The sequence below is a fragment of the Equus quagga genome, chromosome 4 (assembly GCF_021613505.1).
Source record: "Equus quagga isolate Etosha38 chromosome 4, UCLA_HA_Equagga_1.0, whole genome shotgun sequence".
NCBI classification, from domain to species: domain Eukaryota; kingdom Metazoa; phylum Chordata; class Mammalia; order Perissodactyla; family Equidae; genus Equus; species Equus quagga.
Genome location: NC_060270.1, coordinates 120940267 through 120966410, shown reverse-complemented (window position 1 = coordinate 120966410; position 26144 = coordinate 120940267). Strand labels below are relative to the sequence as shown.

Below are 26144 nucleotides of genomic sequence, written 5' to 3'. Positions count from 1 at the left end.
AGTATATTGATAAGGAGATCAGATCGGTGGTTACCAGGGAAACGGGGGGGTTGGGGGAGGGCACAAAGGGGGAAGTGGTGTACCCACAACATGACTAACAAAAATGTACAACTGAAATCTCACAAGGTTGTAATCTATCATAACATTAATAAAAAAAAAAAAAAAAGATGTAATTAACAGACCAAATGGCAAATAGACGTTAAGTAGTTTGTTAAGATAAAGTACAGTGGATTATTTTTATAAGACACTCTTTGGAGAGATCTGAAACGTGTTGAGCTCTGTTAACACTTAGTCATATAACCGTAATGTGTTTCTTTCAGTGAGACCTATTAAAGTAAAAAATGATGTGCACGAAAGGATGATGCCAGGCGCTCTACCCCTCTTGAAATAAAGATCCCAACATTGCTAAACATTTTAACCTTTAAGAAAGTAACATGATTTCCTGAGCTAAACTCTTGCCCAGGAGTATAGAATCTATGTAGCTTTCATGAAATTAAAAAAAATAAAAAATCTAGAGGAGAGTAGCTGGGACCCACCTCATCATGTATTATATGGAGCACAGTTGTAGTTAGGCTCTGTTGTTTTATGATGGTTCAGTTAGAAGTGCACAACAGTTTTAGCTGGAATTTAAATGAAAAAAGAAAAAAACATTTTTATTCCTCAACTTTCTTTTTTCCTATTTTAATTAGTCTCTTTCAGATGCACTAATCTCTCTTCAGATGGTGTATCCTCGAAGAAATCTTTCAGCTGACCAATGGAGAAATGCCCAGTTACTGAGTCTCATCAGTGCACCCAGCACAATGCTTAATCCTGCACAGTCTGACACTGTATGGTTCCATTTTTCCCTTTTTTGAATGAAAATAGTGAAGTTGATTTTTTGAAAAATATCAGTTAAGCAGTGCTGTTGCAGTTTTTCTTCCAGTTAGTATTAACCTGTCAGTGAAGTTTATTGTAAAATGTTGAGTAGTTAAGTTATACTGTTTAGTTTTTTATTTCTAGATTCTGATGCTAAGTTAATACAGTTAGTAGTATGAGTATTTTCTCTTAAAGTTTGTTTTGTTCTCTTATGGTAGAAAATTTGGAAGATGCAGAAAATTATAAAGAAGAAAACAAGAATCACCTCAAATCTTACAAACTAGAGAAAATTATTATATTCTGTTATATTCCTTTCAGTCTTTGTATATGAACATAGGTGTTATGCATATGGAGAACACACACATAATTACTGATTTGGGTGAGACAGTGAGCATCAATGTACCTAAATCTTTTTTAACTTGACTGAAAGTTTATCCTTGGGAATGCTGCAAACTCTGAAATAGACTTGGGGAATTTGGAAGTTGTCGTTTACCAAATTGAGGACAATTTGGCAACAGTATTTTTAAAGAGAGGTTTCAGGGTGTGTAAACATGAAAGGGGCACAGCTCTCAACTGATGGACTGCAAGTTTAAATACAGGTTATAAAGCTTTTGTCCATCTTTTCAAATTTGTTGTGGTATTTGAGCCAAGAATTGAGGAGTAAGAATTCTCAGGAGGAAGAGGAGAGTGACTTAATATGGAATTTTTTTTTAGATTTTCTCCAAACCACAAATTTATATTTTCTCTTTTTAAGATGCCTTGTGAATATCTCTCTTTGGATGCAATGGAAAAATGGATTATTTGTAAGTAAAATCGGTTAGTTTTGTGATTACTCCTCAGGTTGTAAGTGTTAGAGAAAAGTAACAGGTAACACGTATTACTTCTGTGCCAAGCCTTCTGTGTGCAGTATCTCATTCAGGCCTCTCCTTGACCCAGTCCGGGTAGGTAGTCTTTTTTATAAAGGAGGATCTGGAGCTTAGTCCACGCAGCTAGTAAGTGACAAAGACAAGGTAAGAACTCAGGCTAACTGCAGAGCTTATGGTCTGCATTATATTGCCTCTCAACATAGCCATCAAAACTAAGTTTTTGTTTTGTTTTTAATGATTTTTTTAACTATTGCATTTATTCGGTTAAAGGTTTTGGTTTTAATTTACTTGAGCATGTATAATAAATGACTCATATGTTTGGCAGTTTGTTAGGTACATGGGGTATAAAATTACTAGTTTCTCTTCCTAAGAAGTTCACAAACTATGGAGGAAATAGACACCAGGGACACACAGATGTGACACAGAATGAGAATTGCTACAATATAATTCCTTCTACCACCCCCAGATCCACTGGCAGGGGGAATACTTTTGAGCAGTTTGTGTTTTTTAGTTCTTGTAGTTCTTTTTTCTGGATTTATTAACCTTTAGATACTATTTGTTGACTTTTTATTATAGTGTTTCTTAAACTATGGTGAAGGACCAGTTTTTCTTTTTGAGTGTTGTTTGGATTGATACTTTTATAAAATACAGTGGAAATGAAATAGTAGAATTACCACAAATAAAGAGGGCCAGGGAGGACATCAACAAACGTATTCAGGATTACACATTTGTGTGGAATTTCCAAATTAGATAACAAAAGGTCAAAGAGATTTTTGAATTCATATAATAGCAACATAATACATTGAACGGATTTGGACTTTAACAGTAATTATTTGAGGCTAAGTCTAGCTCTAATACTTTATTAGTATATCTTTAGGCGAGTCGTTGAACCTTCATTTCTTGAACTGTAAAAGAAGGATACCACTTATTCCATCTACTCCACAGGATGATCATGTGAGAATATATGTGAAAAGACTTATTTAGTAACCTATAAATATGAAAATGCAAGATGGTATTTCATTTCTTCTAGTAATTTAGAAAAGTAGATTAGCTTTACTTTTCAGTTATTTTAACAGCTGTAATGATTATCATGTTATCTGTTAATTAGTAACTTCTGGTCTCTGGCTTAAAATATTTTATAAATATTTCTGAAAATGTCTTTTACTCACTTATTAAAATGACTTCCTTCACAACCCAGAAGCAGTATTTTTTTCCTTTTTTGTCAGTGTGGATTCAAAGAACTGATTTTGCAGAGTACAGAAAATTATTATTGAAAAAAGAGAAATATTGTTGCCATCTTACATGTATACGTCACTTAAAAGCCTCAATTTAGTGATTGTGTTTATATTTCTGTATTTTTGAAAAGCTACCCTATAACGGAAATAGCTTTGGAATACTTTCATATTTGTATTTACTTTTCTTTTTATTTAAAGTTGGCTTTATTTTGTGCCATGGGATCCTAAATACTGATGCAACAGCACTGAACCTTTGGAAGCTAGCTCTTCAAAGTAGCTCTTGCCTCTCTCTCTTTCGGGATGAAGTTTTCCACATTCACAAAGCTGCAGAAGACTTATTTGTAAACATACGAGGGTATGGCATTTTCACTTATTCTGTCCTTTTTGGAGAGAGTAGTGAGTGGATTATCTATTGAAGTTTTGGGCTAGAGAAGGGTCATATCATGCAAGAAGACATAGCTAGTACCATCTTACGGGTCCAGCAAGTTGGTTTTACATCCTAGTGTGGTAGTAATTATGTTTTTTACAGGTAACTTCACAGATTAAAAAATCTAGTGTTCCTGCCCTTTTGAAACTTGTATTCCAGGAGAAAGAAGATATGTACTCTTTTGCAAATCGTAATATGGTTTTAGACATAAATGTTACTAAAAACACCATACATTTTAGAGTTTTGAAATTTTTAGAAGTGCTATTTTAGAATACACTGTGTTCGTGAAAGTATGTGACTCAATCAAAAATACTTCATTAAATGAATTATAATAATTAGAGAAGTCAGACCAATGGTATATAGAAAATCATTTTTCCTTATAATAAGAAGATATTGCAGGAGACTAATTTATCTTCATTCTCTGTAAAGCAGATAATTCTCAGAAATTTGTTTCCTTTGAAATTTTTAATGCCTGCATTTCTTTCCACCTGAGGTTCTGTAGCCAGTATGTAGAAGCCAAGTTGGGTTCAGACTTAGTAACAATTAGGAAATCTTTTGAAATTGGGAGCATCCAAAATATCCTGGGATCCCCTGTACCTGAAAGTGTTGAATAATTATGTTGGGCTTGTTAGCTTCAGATAGAAATGGAATGTACCTACATTTATTTCATATCTAATTCAGTAATGTCCTACTGAAATTGAGATAAAATAAAGCATCTCTTAGTTATTAAAAAAAATAAAGATGTGTCTGCACTAATAATTTAAGCCAGTATGCTGCCTCAAATTTTAGTGTGCATAAGAATTACCCTGGGTTGCGAATTAAAATCTAGGTTCCTGGGCATTACCCCTCACCGTCTATATCTGTATCTTGGAAAGGTTAAAGGAGTTTACCCTTCCCCCCACTAATTTATTGAGGCAAATTTACAGATAGAAAAATCCATAAATTTTGGGTGTACAGCTCAGTGACTTTGCATATGAATACTCAAGGTGACCACTTAGATCAAGGTATAGAACACTTTCATTATCCCCAGAAATTTCTCCTATGCCTCTTTCTGGTCAGTACTGTCACCCCTGGTCCCCCTCCCCCAAGCCACTTTCTCAGGTGACCACTGTTCTGATTTCTCTCACCAAAGGTGATTCTGAGATTCTCATGAGGATAGTCTCTTAGTCGTAACATGAGAAACAGTGCTCTAGGTACTTTTCATCTCTTATTTGGCTTTCATTTTAGACGGTGGAGTACCTGGAAATATTCTATGTCATGTGGGCTCTCTCATTTTCTAATTGATTCAGATTGAAAATCATGAAACTTGTATGATGTCTTAGCATATTGACAACCTCTCTGTGGAATAATCGTATTTAAATATATGTAAACATTTAGAATCAGGTAGTCTGTGCATATTACATGAGCTTATGTATGGTACAAGTAAGTTTAATGGCACCATGAAACCAACTTTTTTTTGTTATGCCTTTTTTTTTTTTTTTGGCTGAGGAAGATTCCCCCTGAGCTGACATCTGTTGCTAATCTTTCTCTTTTTGCTTAAAGAAGATTCGACCTGAGCTAACATCTGTGCCAGTCTTCCTCTGTTTTGTATGTGGGTCGCTGCCATAGTGTGGCCACTGGCAAGTGGTATAGGTCTGTGCCCAGGAACCTAACCCCGGCCACTCAAGCAGAGCATTACTGAACTCAACCACTAGTCCATGGGGCTGACCCCCTGTTATGCTTTTTTAATGCTAAACTTATCATTCAAAAATCTCTGTATTTAAAGTTGAGAAGTTTTAATTTTTTATTAAATTGTGAGTGATCAATTGAATTTAAAATATGAATTATCATAGTAGTTAAAAATCAAAACATCAGTATAAAAGCTCCTTAATTATAAAGGTCAGTGATTACAGAATTAGTATACTATTTTGGATGTTTGCTCAGAGAACACGTAAATCTTAGAGTCCTTAATTTAGGAGTCGATAGTATTTCTTTAGCATTTTAGGAATTTTGAGGTTTTGTCTCTAGTATTCATGAAACTAACATAGTTATTAGTACTTATTTTTTAGATGCCACCTTTAAATTGTTTGATATTGGTGTTCTCTTTCTTTTCATTAAATGTTTTTTTAATTTGAAAAATAAGTGTTTTTTAAAAAAATGGTAGGTAAAAATCACCCATAATTCTGTTCCTTAAAATAATTTAAAATAGTCAAATGCTTTCTTGCTCCAGTTTTCTCCACCACAAAACCCCTATTCCCAAATAGTCACTAGTGTTAATCACTAGTAAATGTCCTTTCAGATCTTATTAATGCTTATGAGATGGCATAAAAAGTCAGAAGTAATAGCCTTGTCAGCACTTTAGATTTTTGGAAATCACTGTTAGTTACATTGGAAGTATAATTTAATGTCTCTATTGTGGATTAAAGAAATATATTTAATAAAATAATCTGCTTTGTGAAGTTCAATTTTATTGTTGGATTTGATATAGTAAGAGATACTTTTCCAGGAAGATTTGGGTACTTAAAGTGGTAGGAAAGGATGTAGGTAAGTTTCTTCCATCCATTTCCAGTTTGAGAACCAGTTTTTATTGTTGATAATAAGTCATTTTTAATTGACTTTTGGTATTTGATTGACTTATTTTTGCTGTTATTGATCAAATTAAGATTAACATGGTTCCATTTCTTTTTTTTTGCACATAGCTATAATAAGCGTATTAATGACATAAGAGAATGCAAAGAGGCAGCTGTGTCACATGCGTAAGTAGTTTTGTCTTATCTATAGTACTTTTAATCAAGAAGAATTCCTTTCTTAAAGTGTTATTTGTTGAAGTAAATGCAAATTAATGATGTGCAAGGTGTGGTAATCGAAGTAGGGGACTTTCAATCAATGAAAATAAGTATATAATCTCAGTATCTAGTAATCTTGGAGTTAGTACAGACAAGTGTTAAATATTTTCGAAGTGTTGATAAAAATGCTTAAGGAAGTATCATACAAAGGAGTTCTATTTTAGATAGCGTTCATGTTTCTTACTGCTACTGTGCTCCCCTGCTAGTACTTTGCAGATTCTGATTATTTTTGTACTACTTCATGAAAATTGACATATCTTCACACTCTTCCAAATGGGATTTACTTTATAAATTATGTTAATCCCACACCTCTCCCAAATTTTAGCAAATATATTTGATTAATAAATAGATAAATTAGAAATTAGTGTATTTAAGATCTTTGAACTTTTGAATTTCCTTATGAAATAATTATAATTTGATATTTCATTTTAATTGGTATGTATATGGTATACTTGTGTAGAATATTTTCTCCAATGAGCCTAGGTAATGCAGTGACAACCTTATCTGATCCATCAGTATTTCTATAAAGCAGAGAGAACACAAGCGCTGTTATCGTAGATGAAAATATAAACTACAAGAAGTTTTAGAATTTAGGTTTAGGCTGTAGCATGGATATTGGGAATTAAAACTGTCTTTTTTCATTGCTGTCTGTGCTGTATCATTTTCTCATGTATTTTTTTTTCTCTTGAATGAAGTGCTTATATTTCTAAAAAATCGTTCTCTGATACAGAGAACATACTTTGGAATGTGTTAGAATTCCTTTCCTGACCTACACAAATGCATATGATTATCAATCACTTCTTCATAAGATAGACCCTATTGTGGGTATATAGCTATCTTTTATGAAGTTTTAAAAGTAACACATTTTTATTCCCTTTATTATATAAAATAATTATAAATAGTAAGAACTTGTAATTGCTTGTAAATTTCTTATACTTGGTTTTTTGTCATATGCATTGTGTATGTGTGTATGGCCATTTATTTTTTGCACCTATTAAATTTTAAAGCTTTCTTGGAGCAGTGTATATTTTGCATAGTATGAGGAGTTGGAATACTTAGAACATTCTGTAATTTTTTTCCCCATGGTAATATGTGAGACTAAGTTCTTTTTAATTTCCATTTTATTTTAAAAATACGTGGGATTTTTAAATATTAAGGTTATTCTTTCCTTGCCTCATCGTTCTGTTTTTGACAAGACTGCCAAATAGATCTCATCCCAGTATGTTTATTGAATATAGCTCTTGTTTAGTCAGTTTTGTGTATTTAATAGGAATATATTTAATAAACAAGGGTATGGATAATCAGATATTTATTAAATTATATTTAGTGATTTCTATGTGGAGGGGACAAAAATTTATATAGTAGGACAGTGCTTGCTTTCAAGGATTTCGCAGTTTGGTTTATAAAGTGCTAGGCTATATGATACTAAAATTGTAGAAGTTATTCAGAAATAGACATCTGGATGTTGAGAAATGCTTCTTGATGGATTGGTCTTAAAATTTGGGTAGGATTTTGATAGGTGGAGAATAACAGAATAAACACAGTCACAAAAGCAGCACAACAAAGGCAAGGGTAAATGTAAGATTGGAAAGTTGTTTAATGACAAACACAGAGATGACACTTCTCAGGGCTTCTGCTTTCTAAGAAAACTTTGCAAGTTGAGCCTGAAATGATGTTCTTTAATTGCCAATAGTAATTTCGGTAGAAACGGATAAACTGTAATGGTGTCTTTTCCTATAGTGGTTCAATGCACAGAGAAAGACGCAAGTTTTTAAGGTCTGCACTGAAAGAATTGGCTACTGTCCTGTCTGATCAACCTGGCTTGCTAGGTCCCAAGGTAATTGATTTAATTATTTCAACTACAAGTGTGCCATATTAAACTTGAAAAACAATTTCTTACCTCTGAGTGAGGTTTTACTAAAGTTGGAGTGAGGGACTATATAAAAGGGTTTTATATTTAGCTGAGAGTGATTTTGCTGACTTGACACTCGTCCATCACACTTCCTGCATTTTCCTTGCTTCTTATGTGCATGTTTTCCTTCATACATATTTCCAAGTTCTCTTCTGTCCTCTCATTTCTGTCTTTTGAACTTGATGTTATCACTTCTTGCCAATGACTTTTCACTTGGAGAAAGATTATGAATAGGTTTTCTTTTTCTTAATCTTTGCATGAGAGTAAGCAATGTTATTTTTTTTTAATTAGGCACTTTTTGTTTTTATGGCATTATCCTTTGCCCGTGATGAAATTATCTGGCTACTTCGTCATGCAGATAACATGCCAAAGAAGAGTGCAGATGACTTTATAGATAAGTAAGTTAGCAATATTTAAAATGTATTTTGACTTATGGGCTATGGAATTTGGGGACTTTGAAGTAAAATTATTTTGAAAAGCTTTTTTTTGGGCTTTTCATGTTTGTCATAATAGAGGAATATTTGTAATCTATCATTAGATGATATGAATTAGAATGCAAAGTCAACTTTAGCTTAAAATGAGGGCTTTTAATATTTTCTCTCCAGTACCCTAGGTTGTCATAAAGTTCTTATTTCTTTCCTTGTATACCCAGTAATATTTCCATTGGAATTCACTTTTCAAAATGATATACCACACAATTTAAATAAGAATCCTAACAGTAGAGTTGCAACCGAGTGTGTCATTTGAAATGTCTTTCTTTCATTTTAGTCCACAGTCCCTCAATAGGAGTTAAATAAATGAAGCAGAGAAATAAGAGCATACAGGGAAATCTTGTTTCTTTCTAATCCTATTTCATTTGTGATTTTTTTAAATGATGAATTTGACATGTTCTAATTTTATTTTCATTTGGATTTTCCTCTATCAGCTTTTTAGTCTTAGCTTTCTTTTTTCTTTCCGTGATTTCTTTATTCATATGAAATAATTTTAAAAGAAAGTAATCAACATTAAATATTTGACAGTGCTTTTTCTAAGAGAAAAACTTCTTGTAGTAATATCAAAGTCATTTCGTATTTTCCTTGATAGCAATGGACTTATTTTTTGAAATATGTTTCTTGAATTTTTAAAAAAGGCACATTGCTGAATTGATATTTTACATGGAAGAGCTTAGAGCACATGTCAGGAAATATGGGCCTGTGATGCAGAGGTATTACGTGCAGTACCTGTCTGGCTTTGATGCCGTTGTCCTCAATGAACTTGTGCAGGTAAAAACTCTCTCATGTTCTTCTCCCTTCCCTCCTTTCTAGTAACTGATTTGTTTGCTCAGTAAGCATTTATAAAATATAATCTTGCCCCAAGTGGCAGAGATACAAACAGAGATAAATTATGGCCATGTCTTGTCAAGGGGATCATCTTCTAGAGGGGAAAAAACATTTTGTTGTAGTCCCGTGTGGTAGGTGTTAGGCTTACGTGTGGACGAAGCTCAGAGTGAACACAATGCAGGGAATAATTCTTTGTCTTGGGGGTGGGGGTACAGTAAACAAATTATAGAGGGCCTTAGTCATAAATCACTTTTACTAGTTAGAAAGATCACCCGGGCTCAGTGTGGACAGTGGATTGCTGCAGGCCAAGGGCGGAGGCAGAGATCAGAATTACTGCGGTGGGCTGCTGAGAGCCTGGGAGAGCCTGAACTTGGACAGAGGCTGTGGAGATAAAAAAGAGATGATGGAGACATTATAATTGACAATTAAGTATTAGAGGAAAATAGAAGATAAATCTTTTTGCAAGTGTGTCAGAGATTGGCCAGTAAAAGAAAAATTTATCTACATGTCCTCATTTAATGTCTTAATTTTATTTTCAATTTGGATATTCATCTTTGGAGTTTTAGTCTTAGCATTTTTTTTTACTTTCCATAATGTCTTTGTTCAGTCTTTTTCATCTTAATGTAAATTTATTTTATTTTTACGCCAAATAAACTGAGTGTAAGGACAATAGTATGTTATTTGCTTCATTTTATAAAATCACAGATGTCTAAAAACTAGTATAAAGGAAGAACAGCACAAATTTTCTTTATGTTAAGACTACTATAAAACTGCTGGTTTTCCAGAGAAACAACATACTTTGAAATTGTAATTTCTTTCAAACCTACCTAAAAATACAAACATGGATAGAAAAATTGTTCATGTAATTGTTTACCTTGAGTTATATACAGCTTATAGGTGACTATCCTAAACTAGTTTGTTTCTCCTTTTATCCACTAGATGGAGCTCAGATGCTTCTTTTCTAGAATGTCCATTAAAAAAGGGGATAGAAAAGCTGATTTTATCCCTAGAGTGTTATTGCTTTGCTGTAATTTTATTTGAACAGTTACTGCATAACCAGATAAATCAGAGGCTGTCGGGCTATCACAGTTTAAAAAGTAAACCAGACTGCTGGTTTCATGTCATTTGCTGTGGCTAGTTGGATATTTAGTAATAAATTTTACAGATTTAAGTTATGATGTTAAAATTTTATGTCACTCTATATCTTTTGGTATTTTTTTAAATACAAGCTGGATTTAACAACGTTGAGAGAATTTCTTATTTTTTCTGAAATTATAGTAATAGTTGTAGCAGCAATAATCATACTAATATTAATGATTGGCAAACTTATTGATAGTATAATTTATACTATAATTTATAATTATACTATAAACTATACTATAATTTATAATATACGACAACTCTGAGGTTAGGTATAGTTATCATTATTTGTTGAAGAAAAAAGACCTTATGTAATTTGATCAGCATCACATAGTTCATAAGTAGTAGAGCCAGTATTTGGACTCACATCTTAACTCCAACACCTGAGCTTTTCACCTCCCTCTTCTGTTGTAAAGTATACTCATGGTGTTTTTAACCATTTGCTAGGACTTAAAATTAGAAGTAAGATTAACCTATTAATATAGTTCATTGTAATAGGGGTTACATTTATTTATTTATTTATAAAATACACATAACATAAAAGTTGCCATTTTAATCATTCTTAAGTGTACAGTATAGTGACATTATGTACATTTACATTATTGTGTAGGTCTTAATGTTTTGAAAATTATGCAGTTTGTAAGCTAAGCATCTACGTTTTAAAAAATTTATTATTTAACGTCCACTTCAGATGTATTCAAATATTCATTTTTTTGGCCAGTTTGAGAGGGATTTTTTTGGTCCTAATTTTGTTGAGGTGTAATTTACATACAATAAAAATCACCCATTTTTGGTATGCAGTTTGAAGTTTTGCAACTCTGTACATTCATGTAACCACCATCACAGTCAAGACAGAACGTTTCCAGCACTTAAAAATTTTCTGTGCATCTTTGTAGTTGATTCCCTCTTTTAGACCCCTCAAAACCATCCATCTAGTTTTTGTCACTTTTTGTCTTTTAAAAAAATTTTCAGGGGCTGGCCCCATGCCATAGTGGTTAAATTTGGCGCGCTGTGCTTCAGTGGCCCAGGCTTCATGGATTTGGATCCTCGGCATGGGCCTACACCACTTGTCAGCCATGTTGTGGTGGCAACCCATATGCAAAATAGAGGAAGATTGGCATAGATGTTATCTTAGGGTGACCCTTCCTCAGCAAAAAAATTCATATAAAGGGAAGCATACACTGTGTAATCTTGTTTTCGATTTACTTCAATTAGCATAATATTTTTGAGATTCATCCATGTTATTGTGTGTATCAGCATCTCACTCCTGTTTATTGCTGAAAAATATTCCATAGTATGGATATACCAGTTTGTTTATCCATTCAGCAGTTGATGGACCACCTATGAGTTGTTTCCCAACTAGGCGTTTTTAACCTTACTATTTTTTTTTTCCAGAATCTTTCGGTTTGCCCTGAAGATGAGTCGATCATCATGTCCTCTTTTGTCAACACTATGACTTCCCTGAGTGTAAAACAAGGTAATGAGTCTTTTAAATAAAAGCATAATGTTTTGTAATTAGGTTTTCAAATTTGACTGTTAAGAAGAGGATTTAACAATTCATTTTTATAGAATCATTTATCTTAATTTTGGACATGTTTAATCTCTTCTCTTTTGTCTTAACTTTTGTCTCTCTGAAGCAAAAGTTTCCAAAGTGAATGTGTGATGATGTTTATAAAAATCATAAGAATTATAGCATGAAATTTCTTAGTATCCAGCAGGAGGAAAAGGGACATTTTTATTTAAAAAAGAAGGGAAAAAAAAAAGAGTATCTCATATCATAACAAAGGGTATAGTTGGTCCAAGCATTACATATGACAATAATGGATACCATTGGTAAAATATTTAATTTGTGCCAGGCACTTTATGTAATTACTCTCTTTTATCTGCATCATTTTTAAAAAGCTATTATTACTTTTATTTGTCAGATTTGGAAACTTAAGGCTTGAGACTTAACCTCTCAGTTATTTAAGATGATTTGTCCAAGCTCTAAGAGGCATTAATACTAGAATAGGGATTTAAGTTCAGGTCTGTCAGTCTCAAAAGTTGATGTCCTATACTTGAATGCCTCTCCATTACTTGAAGACTCCATTTCAATAGATTGATAGTGATGTTTTAGTTTTATAATCTTTAAGTAAAAGCTATCAGAAACCTTGAAAATTTCTGAGTAATGAATATATTCATTTTAGTTTAATCAATCTTTATGGTTATCATGCTGAAGTAGTGAAACAACTATAAACTTCCCTGGTGATGTTTTGTTTATATAGAGTTATTTTGTGGAACTTCAGTGTGCTATCCAAAGTTTCTATTCACAGGGTTCCTCAAGCTCCTTCAAATTGACATGTAAGCAAACTGAGAATTAGGAGAGAAGTCTATGTTTGCCTCCTTTATCACCATCTTTCTAGGATTTGAGAATTATTTTACCCATTTACTTTAATTACTTTAATAGTCTTAGCTATTAAATTTTTTTTTAAGTTGTAGTATAATACACATAACATGAAGTTTATTCTCTTACCATTTTTGAGTGTATAGTTCAGTACACTCAAAAGTATTTTCACACGGTTGTGCTGCCAATCTCCAGAACTTTTTCATCTCACAAAGCTGAAATTCTATAGCTATTAAATAACAACTCCCCATTTTCCTTTCCTCCCAGCCCCTGGCATTCACCATTCTGCTTTCTGTTTCTATGTGTTCGACTACTCTAGATATGTCTTATAAGTGGAATCATAAGTTTTTGCCTTTTTGTCTCTGACTTATCTCACTTAGCATAGTGTCTTCAGGGTTCATCCATGTTCTAGCATGTGTCAGAATTTCCTTCCTTTTTAAGGCTGAAGAATGTACCATTGTGTACACACACTACATTTTGTTTATGCATTCATCTGTTGATGGATGTTTGAGTTGCTTCCCCCTTTTGGCTGTTGTCAGTAACAGTGCTGTGAACATAGGTGTACAAATATCTCTTCAAGACCCTGCTTTCACTTCTATTGTATGTATGCCCAGAAGTGGGATTGTCTTAGCACTTAAATTTTAAAATGTGATTATAGGTTTGTGAAGACATTGATTTGCTTTGTAATCTTTTTTTCTGTCGTCCTAGTTGAAGATGGGGAAGTATTTGATTTCAGAGGAATGAGATTAGATTGGTTTAGATTACAGGTAAGAATAACTTAATAGTTTTCATTGTCATTCTGGTTTGTTATTGACTACCTTAGTAAACATGAAAACATTACTTAATGTGAAGAAATATTCATTGTTGTATACCTATTGAAAAAACTTCTTTTGTGTAACTACCGTATTCTTTATCTTGTAGAGTAAATTTTTTTTGAGATTATAATTGACATAACATTATTAATTTCAGTTATACGACAAAATGATTCAATATACATATGTATTGTGAAGTGATCACCAGAATAAGTCTAGCTAATATCATCACCACACAGTTACAAATTTTATTTTTTCTTATGACAACTTTTGATTTATTCTCTTAGCAACTTTCAAATATAAATACAGTATTATTAACTATAATCAACATGCTGTACATTACATCCCTGGGACTTCAATTGGAAGTTTGTACCTTTTGACCACCTTCACCCATTTTACCCACCTCCCACTACTGCTTCCTGCCTCTGGCAATCACCAATTTGTTGTCTGTATTTATAAGTTTAGTTTTTTGTTTGTTTGGTTTTGTGTGTCTGTTTTTTTTTCAGATTCATGTATAAATGAAATCATATGTTATTTGTCTTTGTCTGAATTATTTCACTTAGCATAAATTAGCTCTCAAGATCCATCCTTATTGTTGAAAATGACAGGGTTTCCTTTTGATTTTTCAAGGCTGAATAATATTCTATTGTATACATCTACCACAACTTCTTATCAATTCATCCCTTGATGGACACTTAGGTTGTTTCCATGTCTTGGCTGTTGTAAATAATGCTGCAGTGAACGTGGGGGTGCAGATATCGTTTTGAGTTAGTGTTTTTGTTTTCTTTGGATAAATACCCAGAATTGGAATTACTGGATCATATGGTATTTCTATTTTTAATTTTTTGAGGAACGTCCATACTGTTTTCCATAGTGGCTGCACTCATTTGCATTCCCACCAGCAGTGCACTGGGTTCCCTTTTCTCCACATCCTCTCCAACACTTGTTATTCTTATGTTTCTGATAATAGCCATTCTAACAGGTGTAAGTTGATTATCTCATTGTGATTTTGATTGCATTTTCCTGATAATGAGTAATGTTGAGCACCTTTTCATGTACCTTTTGGCTATCTGTATTTTTTTTGGGAAAAATATCTATTCACATCCTTTGCTCATTTTTTAATCGAAGTTTTTGCTTTTTTGCTATTAAGTTGTATATAGAAGAAACATTTTGTATTAGTTAAACTTGGATAAATATATTTCTAACTTATGCCAATATAAAAGGATTTTTGAATAAAGTACATTATTATAATTTTAAAATATCCAGATATTTAAATCCCAATATCTTGATTATCCTAATTCAAATATTTAATTCTAAAGTGAAAGCACAAAATGTTTTTTGACAAGACATTTATAATCTAGAACCAATTGATATAAATTTTAGGCTTGTGGGCCATATAGTCTGTTATGACTACCCATCTCTGCCATTGTAGCATGAGAGCAGCTGTAGACAATACATAAACAAATGGGCATAACTGTGTTCCGGTAAAACTTTATTTATGAAAACAAGCAGCCAGCTCGTAGGCCATAGTTTAACATCCCCTGATCTAGTGCCAAAAGCTTCATTTTCCTGAAATGCAGAAATAAATGATATTAGACTTTTAAAGTTTTCATTTAATATATAACTCTCACACAAATAGTTTTTAAGGGCTTTTAAAATTCAAGCCTAAAATCTTTGTATATACTGTAAATTTAATGATAGAATTTAATTTGCCCGTTAAATAGTTCTAGTAATTATGATAAAGCTGTCACCCAGTGTTTAAATAACTGCATATTTTAAAAATAGGTATATTCTAAAATTATAGTAGTATGTTCTCATTATAAAAAGTCAAAGTATCCAGAGTATAAAGTCAAAGTTTACACTTTTCCCAATCTCATTCCCTAGAAGTATTCACTTTTTATAACTGGGCTATATTCTTTTAGGGGTTCAAACATGTAAATGGGATTATACTATATACTGTTTTGCAACTTAAAAAAATAAAAATTTTTTTTAATTAAAAAGTGAAACTGAGCCAGCCATGATGGCTTAGTAGTTAAAGTTTGGCATGCTCCGCTTTGGCAGTCTGGGTTCAGTTTCCAGGTGCAGAACCACACCACTCATTGGTCAGTGGCCATGCTGTAGCAGCAGCTCACATAAAAAAAAGAGCAAGATTGGCAACAGATGTTAGCTCAGGGCAAATCTTCCTTAGCAAAAAAAAAGTGGAACTATAAGCAGTATGTAGTTTGTGTAAGAGACCTTTAGAAGAATACACTCTCAGGAAGTACTCCTAAGCAGCAAATACTTTTCAGGTAGTCTTCTTAGTTCCCTGAGTTGCTTTTGCTTTTCTTAGGTTCTTGCCTTCTGACCTCAAAATACATAGACACTTTTCTCTCTCTTGTTCTGTGTTCTACAGCAACATAGTTTTAGAGATGAAGATTTTATAAATTAGGTCACAGTTTTAAGTAACTTGACTGAGGTTGCAGAGCTGATTGAGATCAGGGAAGAATTCTTGAAATACCACCATCCACAATTTTTTTTTCCTTTGGTGAGGAAGATTCTCTCTGAGCTAACATCTGTTGCCAATCCTGCTCTTTTTTTGCTTGGACTGTTTTGGTCTCCTGCCTTCAGTTTGTGGGAGTGCCTAAACCAATATTTGAGTTCAGAGAATTTTAGAGATTTAGATGGATTTCAAATTTACCCTTACTAAATACTTCCAGGATTATTAAACTTACTCATTCAAAGGATTCATTTGAGAATTTTAGCTTTGTTCAGTAATATGGCAGAATATAAAGCATTTGCATGAGCATTGAGAATGTAGAACTAATATATCCCCGGGTGAGATTTTTTATTTTTATAAGATACTTTTGAGAATATCACCTACTGTCTGTCAGATACTTTCACGAAGTCTGTACTTGCTTGAATGAGATTCCTAGGGCTGCCATAACAAAGTACCACAAGCTGTGTGGCTTAAACAACAGAAACTTATTGTCTCACAGTTCTGGAGGCTAGAAGTCCAAAATCAAGGTGTCACCTAAGTTGGTTCCTTCTGAGGGCTGTGAGGTAGAATCTGTTCCATGCCTTTTCCCCAGCTTCTAGCGATTTGCTGGCAGTCTTTGGTGTTCTTAGCTTATAGACAAATCACTCTAATTGCATTCTCCCTGTCTCTCTTCACGTAGTCTTCCTTGTGTGTGTCTCTGTCCAAATTTCTCCTTTTTATAAGGACACCAGTCATACTGGACCTCATTTTACTTTGATTACCTGTGTAAAGACCCTGTTTACAAATAAGGTCATAGTCTGAGGTATTGAGGACTGTGACTTCAACATATCTTTTTGGGGGACACTTTCAACCCATACTGTTGTTCTTAACCATGATTGGGACATACAGTCACTTGGCCCCTTTCTACTGCATAATAGACTTTTATTTTCTGGTGACAGTAGGACAAAGCATACCAAGGAAGGAAAGAATGGGACATACAGGTAATCCAGAGAAGTCTGGGCTAGGAAAAGAGGGCAAAAGTGCAAGGTGGGAAGCAATGTCCAGAATCTAGGAGGTTTGCATAGATGATGAAGAGCAGGTCAACAGGGAAGTTTCCAAGCCTACAGACTTCCAGACCATAGGTTACAAGAGACAAAATATTGAGAGCAATATTATATAATCTGTAGAAGAGTACGGATCCTGTTTTGAGGATTTTATAAATTTGGCTATGGAGACAAGGCATAAAAGATATGAAAAATTAAATGTCAGTTGAAAATCTAAAAGATTAAGTTAAAAGATGCCACTGACAGTATGATTATCAGTTACTTACAGTATTCTCAGAAGGGAGAAAGCCTTTTCCCAAGTTGGAATTGCTGGTAGTGGCTTTATAGAGAAAGCAACATTTTACCTGGACATTGAACGACGGGTAGAATTTGAATAGGAAAATAGCCTACACAGGAAAAGGGCAAACAGTGAGGCAAGGGCAAGTAAAGTGAGTTTTTAGTATAAAGTATTACTACAAGAAGGAGCAAATCTTCACAAGAGATACAAATGATCTGACTTTGATCATATCCATATCTCTCTCCCTCTCTCTCTCCCTCTCCCTCCCTCCCCCTCCCCCCCACCCCGACCTAACATCTGTGCCAGTCTTCCTCTGTTTTGTATCTGGGACGCCACGTTAGCATGGCCTCATGAGCAATGTGTACGTCCTTACCTGGGATCCAAACCCATGAACCCCAGCTCACCGAAGCGAAGTGCACAAACTTTGTCCCTACGCTACTGGGCCAGCCCGACTATCCACTTTTTAATGATTCAGTATAATCTAACACTCCCTGAATCAACATGTGCAATACTTACTTTCATCTAATTGTTTCCTAGGTACCTGTTCTCTCAAACTAGTTTGAAAACTTCTTTTGGGAGGGTCAACATAACAGTTGATGGTTTTATAATTTTGATATTGTAACTTCACTTCCTTTGGGATTCGTGATGGATAACTCATATATTCTATTTTATGGACAGTAGTATTTCAATTTATTTTTTTAAAGAAATTCTTGATGGGAATTTCAAGTTTGGGTCACTATAGACAATTTTTAAAAGGTGATGTTACTGATACAGTGTCACAGTAAACTTTATATGTTTTCAGTAGCAGGTATTTTTTCCTGTAGAATGACGAGGCTGAAGTCACTGGTCTCTGCCTGAACTGCTTTTCTTTCTGTCGCGCTTCTACAGGCCTATACCAGTGTCTCCAAGGCTTCACTTAGCCTTGGTGACCACAGAGAACTTGGAAAGATGATGAATACAATAATTTTTCATACAAAAATGGTAGATTCTTTGGTGGAAATGTTGGTGGAAACATCAGATCTCTCTATATTTTGGTATGTTGTAATTTTCTTTAAATCAGAATTCTAAATTTTTAGTATTCAAAGATGTTTCTTGATTGCTTTTATGTTACTGTAGTCCTTAACGCAGTTCAAGAATTGACTCTTAAGAATAAAGGGAATAGTGGACAACTTGCCAACAAAAAGAAGTTTAACAAATTGAGATTTTATGTTTTATTTTTAATTCTCTGTCAGAACAACTCTTACTTATGTGAATTTATTTTTTACACCTTTTTTGAAGAGGTGAAATACACTCACTTCAGACTGCCTTAGGACGCTTTTTTGCATGATTAGGCTGAGGGGAAAGAAGTGTGGATCAAGACCAAATAGAACAAATGTTGGAAATTAAATACCAAGTAATGTCACTCTGCAATATTAAATTAGACGTTAATATGATGATGTGGTGACTGCTCTCTCCATTGTGCCCCACTCACTTTTGCTTTTATCATGCCCTCTTTTCTTTATACTTATAGTTTATAACTTTTCCCCCTCACCTTCTCCCCACATAATGTGGTCCTTGAAGGAAGATCCTGTTTCTGTTTCCTTAGTGTCTAACATAGTAAGTACTTAATGTTTGAATGAATAAGTGAACTTGATTTTGATCAGATTAATAAACAGTGGAGCCAGGATTCAAATTCAAGTATTCTGGCTCCAAAGCTGTACAATATCAACTCTATTTCTGCTCCTTGGCCTTTTCTCCTTTAGGGAAGCTGATCAGAATAACCTAGTATGTCCCCTTATTTCTAAAACTCTGAGATAATCTCAGTGGATAGTGTTAATTTCCGTCTACTGAATAGAGATCATTATGAAAAGCTTCTCATTGCTTTTATTTTGGAAAATAACCCAATCCACACTGATTTTGGCAGTTTGTTTTAGGATGGCTTTAGTTAGCAGTATTGCAGAAGAAATCCGAATCACCAGGCAGGGCAAGCATAAGGGGTCTCTTAAAGGAATTTATGAAACACAACACATGACATGTCAAATTTGCAGGAATTTTAAAGATTATTTGAAACCCTATACTGTTCTCTGACCCAGAGGCTACCTTGGAAAGACAAAGGAACATTATATGGTTAGATATTTTTGAGCTACAGAAAGGTTCCTATTGTGATAGAAGGATACAGCAATTAGAAAGTCCTCTTCCTTTTCTTGGAAATAAAAGCAGTTTGAGTAATGTTTAAAATTTGCAATTTTCGGTCATATTTAATTAATTTTTATCCATATTTTCTCATAGCCACCTTCTTATTTTGTCTGCAAAATTCTGTTTGTCTTATTATTCCAAGATGTACTATATTTTATTGCCTCACATTATTTTAGATTTAATCTCTCTTAAGTCCAGAAGTAATTTAAAATTAATGGTGTGTCTTTGAATTGGCAGTGTGTTTCTTTCTTAGTAGGACATAAAATAATGATGTTTCTTAGAATTGATTGTGACTTAGCTTTGATGAAATTTGATGATGTAAGATTTGAATGTCACATACTCATATGCCATAGATATGGTTTATTTTGTTTTTATTTTAAAATTTGTTAATATTATAAAAATATTTTTATTACTCCAGAATGATTATTGATGTGTAAGAGGTACTCTTTGGAAAAATAACTATTCTCTTCTTAAGGGAATAAGTGCTACCACTTGGTAACTTTCATTCAGTTAAATTAACTGTAAGGTCCTGTATCATAAAATTTTAATTTTAACTATAAAAATTGTAATTCTAATTTTTAATTTGTTTCCTTGTGTAGTTTTTATAGTCGTGCTTTTGAGAAGATGTTTCAACAGTGTTTGGAGTTACCATCTCAGTCAAGATACTCAATTGCATTTCCACTACTTTGCACTCATTTTATGAGTTGCACTCATGAACTGTGTCCAGAAGAGGTAATTTCAGAGTATTACTGTGATTCATATGGTATGCAGAATAAACTAGACCAAACATGTAGCTGACTAAATGTTTACAAAGTCATAATTATCTAATCTAACTTCCCACCTAATGCATCCTTATGCAGAATCAGAAGAATGCTTGAATAGATATGTGATATAGATATAATATATTTGGATAGATAAACATACATACATTTTTATAAGAACATAGCATAAAGGTACTTGGAATTAACTTTATTAAAATAAATCATGGGCCAGGTACTAATGTTTATGGTAAAGTTATATACAGTAATTGATTTTCTATGCTTACTATAAGTCTGAAACTATTATTGAAGACTTGAAAATTGAATGTACAGATTACTGACCAAACATAGCCATGTCAAAGGAGAATTTCATGACTTGTTAATATGGTAGATATAGTAAACAGAATTAAAATTTGTCGGTATTTATTTGAGTCTTCTCTCTTTTTTTGTAGTGAGTCTGACTAAGGCTTTGTCAGTTTTGTTTATCTCCTTAGAGAACCAGCTCTTTGTTTCATTGATTCTTTCTACAGTCTTTTTTGTTTCACTTTCATTTATTTCTGCTCTAATTTTTATTATTTCTCTCCTACTGGCTTTGGGCTTTGTTCTTCTTTTTCTAGTTCTGTTAGGTGTAGTTTGAGATTGCTTATTTGAGATTTTTCCTGTTTGTTAAGATGAGCCTGTACTGCAATGAATTTCCCTCTTAGGACCACTTTTGCTACATCCCATATGAGTTGTTATAGTGCGTTTTAATTTTCATTTGTCTCCAGATATTTTTTGATTTTTCCTTTAATTTCTTCAGTGATCCATTGGTTGTTCAGTAGCATGTTGTTTAGTCTCCACATCTTTGTACCTTTCCCAGCTTTTTTTTTTGGTAGTTGATTTCTAGTTTCATGGCATTATGGTTGGAAAAGATGCTTGATATTATTTCAGTCTTCTTAAATTTATTGAGACTTACCTGGTTTCCCAACATATGGTCTATCCTTAAGAATGTTCCATGTGCACTTGAGAAAAATGTGTAATCTCCTGTTTTTGGATGAAGTGTTCTATGTGTATCTGTTAAATCCATCTGGTCTAGTTTTTCATTTAATTCCACAATTTCCTTGTTAACTTTCTGTCTGGATGATCTGTCCATTGTTGTAAGTGGGGTGTTGAGGTCCCCAACTATTATTGTGGTGTTGTTAATATCTCCTTTTAGGTTTGTTAATAGTTGTTTTATGTATTTGGTGCTCCTGTGTTGGGTGCATAAATATTTGTAAGTGTTATGTCTTCTTGGTGGATTGTCCCTTTTATCATTATATACTGCCCCTCTTTGTCCCATTTTATCTGTCCCATTTTACCCATTTTATCTTTTTTTTTCGAGGAAGATTAGTCCTGAGCTAACATCTGCCACCAATCCTCCTCTTTTTGCTGAGGAAGACTGGCCCTGAGCTAACATCCGTGCCTATCTTCCTCCACTTTATATGTGGGACACCTCCTACAGCATGGCTTGATGAGGGGTGTGGCAGTGGGTATGTCCACACCCATGATCTGAACTGGAAAACCCTGGGCTGCTGAAGTGGAACATGTGAACTTAACCGCTGTGCCGCCGGGCTGGGCCCTACCTGTTTTATCTTGAAGTCTACTTTGTCTAAATACGGCAACACCTGTTTTGTTTTGTTTGCCATTAGCTTGGAGTATTGTTGGAGCTGAGAAGTGTTTCCTGGAGGCAGCATATTGTTGGGTCTTGTTTTTTAATCCATCCCACCACTCTGTGTCTTTTGATTGGAGAGTTCAGTCTATTTACATTTAGACTGATTATCGATATATGAGGTCTTAATGCTGCCATTTTAGCACTTGTTTTCTGGTTCTTCTGCATTTCTTTTGTTTCTTGTCCTGTGTATTTCAGACTACCATTTCAGTTAGGTAGTTTTTGATACTTTTTTTCTAGTTTTCTCTGTATTTATCATTTGTGTCTCTGTCCTAATTATTTGTTTAGTGGTTACCATGAGGTTTGTATAAAAAATCTTGTAGATGAGATAGTCCATTGTCTGATAGCCTCTTAATTCCTTGGACCAAGCCAATTCCATCCCTTGCCTCTTCCGCTTCTAAGTTGTTATTGTCACATATTATTCCCTCTTGTGTTGGAAGTTTGTGGTTAAAAAGACAAGATTATATTTATTTTTGGTGTTTTCCTTCTCCTTATCTTTAATGTTACATTAAATGTTGGGTAACCTGTTCTGATAGAGAGCTGCAATTTTCTGATTTCGTCTATCTGTCTGTTTGCTCAGGGTTTTGTAACCCCTTTCTTTTTTTTTTTTCAGGTATGAGAGCCTTCTTGGGGATTTCTTGTAGGGGGTATCTTGTGGCAATGAACTCCGTTAGCTTTTGTTTATCTGGAAAAGGTTTTATTTCTCCATTGTATCTGAAGGATATTTTCGCTGGACAGGGTATTCTTGGCTGAAAGTTTTTGTCTTTCAGAATTTTGAATATATCATTGCACTCTCTCCTAGCCTGTAAGGTTTCTGCTGAGAAATCCGCTGAAGGCCTGATAGGGGTTCCTTTGGAAGTTATTTTCTTTCACCTTGCTGCCCTTAATATTTTTTTTGTCATTGACTTTTGCCAGCTTTACTACTATATGCCTTAGAAAAGGTCTTTTTACATTGATGCAGTTTGGAGATCTGTTGGCTTCTGTCACATGGATTGCCTGCTGCTTTCACAGATTTGGGAAGTTCTCAGCTATTATTTCTTTGAACAAGCTTTCTGCTCCATTCTCCTTCTCTTCTCCTTGTGGAATACCTATAATCCTTATGTTGCATTTCCTAATTGAGTCGGATATTTCTCGGAGAGTTCCTTCATTTCTTTTTAGTCTTAGTTCCTCTCCTCCTCCATCTGAAACATTTCTATATTTCTGTTCTCAAGACTGTTAATTCTTTCCTCCACAATATCAGCTCTTGTTCAGGGAGTCTAGATTTTTCTTTATCTCATCCATTGTGTTTTTCATCTCCAACATTTCTGATTGGTGGTTCTTTATAGTTTCAGTCTCTTTTGTGAAGAATTCCCTCTGTTCATTAAATTTGTTCCTGATTTCTTTGAACTGTCTTTCTGTATTTTCTTTTAACTTGTTAAGTTTTTTTATGATAGCTATTTTTAATTCTCTGTCATTTAAATTATAAATTTCTAGGCCTTCAGTATTGATTTCTGGGTACTTGTCATTTTCCTTCTGGTCTGGGGATTTAATATATTTTTTCATAGTGCTTGATGGCATGGATTTGTGCCTCCACATAGACAGACTTTGGTTGCAGTTTCTACTTGCCGCCACTAGGGGGAGGGGGCAGGACCTGTGTAATCTGAGCCCACCAGGATTCCTGTCAGCTGTGTCTTTCCTAGCCTGGTCCGCTCCTTGGGATCACAGTGGCCCTGTAGGGCCTCCCACCAAATGGGAAAGCAGTCACACAGGGGCTACAAGCTGCTGCCACCTGCTCCCACAGTCCTGCCCAGACGCCCTCCCCACTTGGGAACTGCAGTGGTACTATGGGTGTTCATGGCAGCCGGGAGCTTATTCGCCTAGACTCCAGCTCTGCCGCTGTCTGGTCCTAGGTTGTACCAGCTGTTGTGTTTGATGGGCGGGACCTCCTCACTGGATCTGAGCCATAGCTGTTCCCTGGGACTGTGGTGGGACTGTGGACTCTCCCACTGGTTGAGAGAGTGATCACATGTGGGCTCAGGGCTGCTGCCACCTGCCCTGCAGTCTCACTGAGTTGCACTCCCCCTTTGGGACTGCAGCAGTACTATGGGTGTTTGAGGCAGCCAGCAGCTTGTTCGCCCATGCTCACAGCTCTGCCGCTGTCTGCTCCTAGGTCACACCAACCTTTGTGCTTGGTGGGCGGGGCCACCTCACTGGGTCTGAGCCTAAGCTGCTCCCATTGGACTCTCCCATGGATGGGGAAGCAATCACGTAGGGGCTCAGGGATGCCATCACCTGTTTCCACATTTGGGTCAAGGCACTTGCCAAGACCCTTGGTGCTGCAGTGGTGCTATGAGCGCTTCAGCCGGGAGATCAGTAGCGTGCGTGTACTGCACTGCCTGGGGGCTGGAGACTGCTCACCTAGCTCCGCTACCTCCTGAGGGTAGGCTATCCATCTTCAGATGTACAGCAGCACTGGTCTCTCAGGCGTCCTGATGTGTTGTGTGGATATCCTCTGTTGATCAACAAATGTCCATTCAGTTTTACTTTGGAGGAGGAGAGACAAAGGGAACAGCTCACTCTGCCACGTTGCTGATGTCCCAGATTTGCTGGTATTTGTAAGACACACACACGCAGGCATACACAGTTATTGAATGATTGAACTACACAGTAGTTTTATTGATACCAAGTATGTAAAAAATGTACTCAGTATTCCTTTTAATCTTTAAAGAAGAAATATCACTTTATGAGTGTGGTAAGAATATATATTAAAACTAAATGGTATATTTCTTTATAATTGAACTTAGTGCTAAGTCCCTTTACTTAGAACTGTAGAACTTGTAGAAAAGAAACTTACAGATAGCAGTAGCATTGTTAATATCTTTAAGCATTAGGTAACATTTGTTGCAGATTATATTCTAGCATTCCATTAGAAGCAGACTCTGAGACAGAGATTAGCCTGCAGGAAGTTTATTAGGGAGTACTTTTAGGATTAATATTTGTGAGGATATTAACACCACAAATTTTAATATAGTTACAGATTTTTTGGATTTAATAGGTTTTTTCCCACAAGGTTGATACATAAGATATACTTTTTTCCTCCTCATCATCCTTCCCACTAAATTACCCGTCAAGTCCTCTTAATTTTACTTGTGTAGTATCATTTCTTGAATCTATCCTCTACTTTCCATTGCCGTTGTCACTATTGTAGTTCATATTTTTAATATTCTTCATATGTACTCTTAAATAGTTCTCCTTCTTTCAATATTTCTATCTTTAAGACTAAGATACTGCCACTAGAGTGTCTCTTTCCTTCTTAAAGAACTGTCAGGGATTGTCCATTGCATTTGGAGAAAGTAAAAATTTCTCAGTCAGGTGTTTAAAATCCTCAACAATTTGATCTCTACTCCCAGTGTCTCTTTTTGGCCTTTAAAAAAAATTGTGATTGAAAAATATAGGTAGAATATAAAAATGTACCATTTTAGCTATTTTTTTTTTTTTTTTGTTAAAGATTTTATTCCTTTTTCTCCCCAAAGCCCTCAGGTACATAGTTGCATATTCTTAGTTGTGGGTCCTTCTAGTTGTGGCATGTGGGACGCTGCCTCAGCGTGGTTTGATGAGCAGTGCCATGTCCGCGCCCAGGATTCGAACTGACGAAACACTGAGCCGCCTGCAGCGGAGCGCGCGAACTTAACCACTCGGCCACGGGGCAAGCCCCCCATTTTAGCTATTTTTAAATGTACAGTTCAGTGGCATTAATTACCTTCACAGTGTTGTGTGACCACCACCACTATCTATTTCCAAAACTTTCATCACCCCAAACAGAAACTCTGTAATCATTAAGCAGTAACTCCCCATCCCTTCTGTCCTTGTTATCCTTTAGTCTACTTTCTGTCTCTATGAATTTGCCTATTCTAGATAGTTCATATAAATGGAATCATACACTATTTGTCCTTTTGTACTTGGCTTATTTCACTT

The 26144-nt window shown here is 34.7% G+C and overlaps 1 protein-coding gene across 1 annotated transcript in view; it reads left to right on the top strand.

The window, feature by feature from the left end:
• NCKAP1 (NCK associated protein 1) overlaps positions 1-26144 on the top strand; it is an 82281-nt gene that overhangs the window by 23474 nt on the left and 32663 nt on the right. The window contains exons 6-16 of the mRNA XM_046658449.1: positions 690-827; positions 1610-1658; positions 3155-3311; positions 6062-6118; positions 7949-8045; positions 8412-8518; positions 9250-9382; positions 11975-12056; positions 13671-13729; positions 18459-18604; positions 20345-20477. Coding sequence (XP_046514405.1) covers positions 690-827; positions 1610-1658; positions 3155-3311; positions 6062-6118; positions 7949-8045; positions 8412-8518; positions 9250-9382; positions 11975-12056; positions 13671-13729; positions 18459-18604; positions 20345-20477 — 1158 coding nt within the window. The remainder of the gene's footprint in view (positions 1-689; positions 828-1609; positions 1659-3154; positions 3312-6061; positions 6119-7948; positions 8046-8411; positions 8519-9249; positions 9383-11974; positions 12057-13670; positions 13730-18458; positions 18605-20344; positions 20478-26144) is intronic.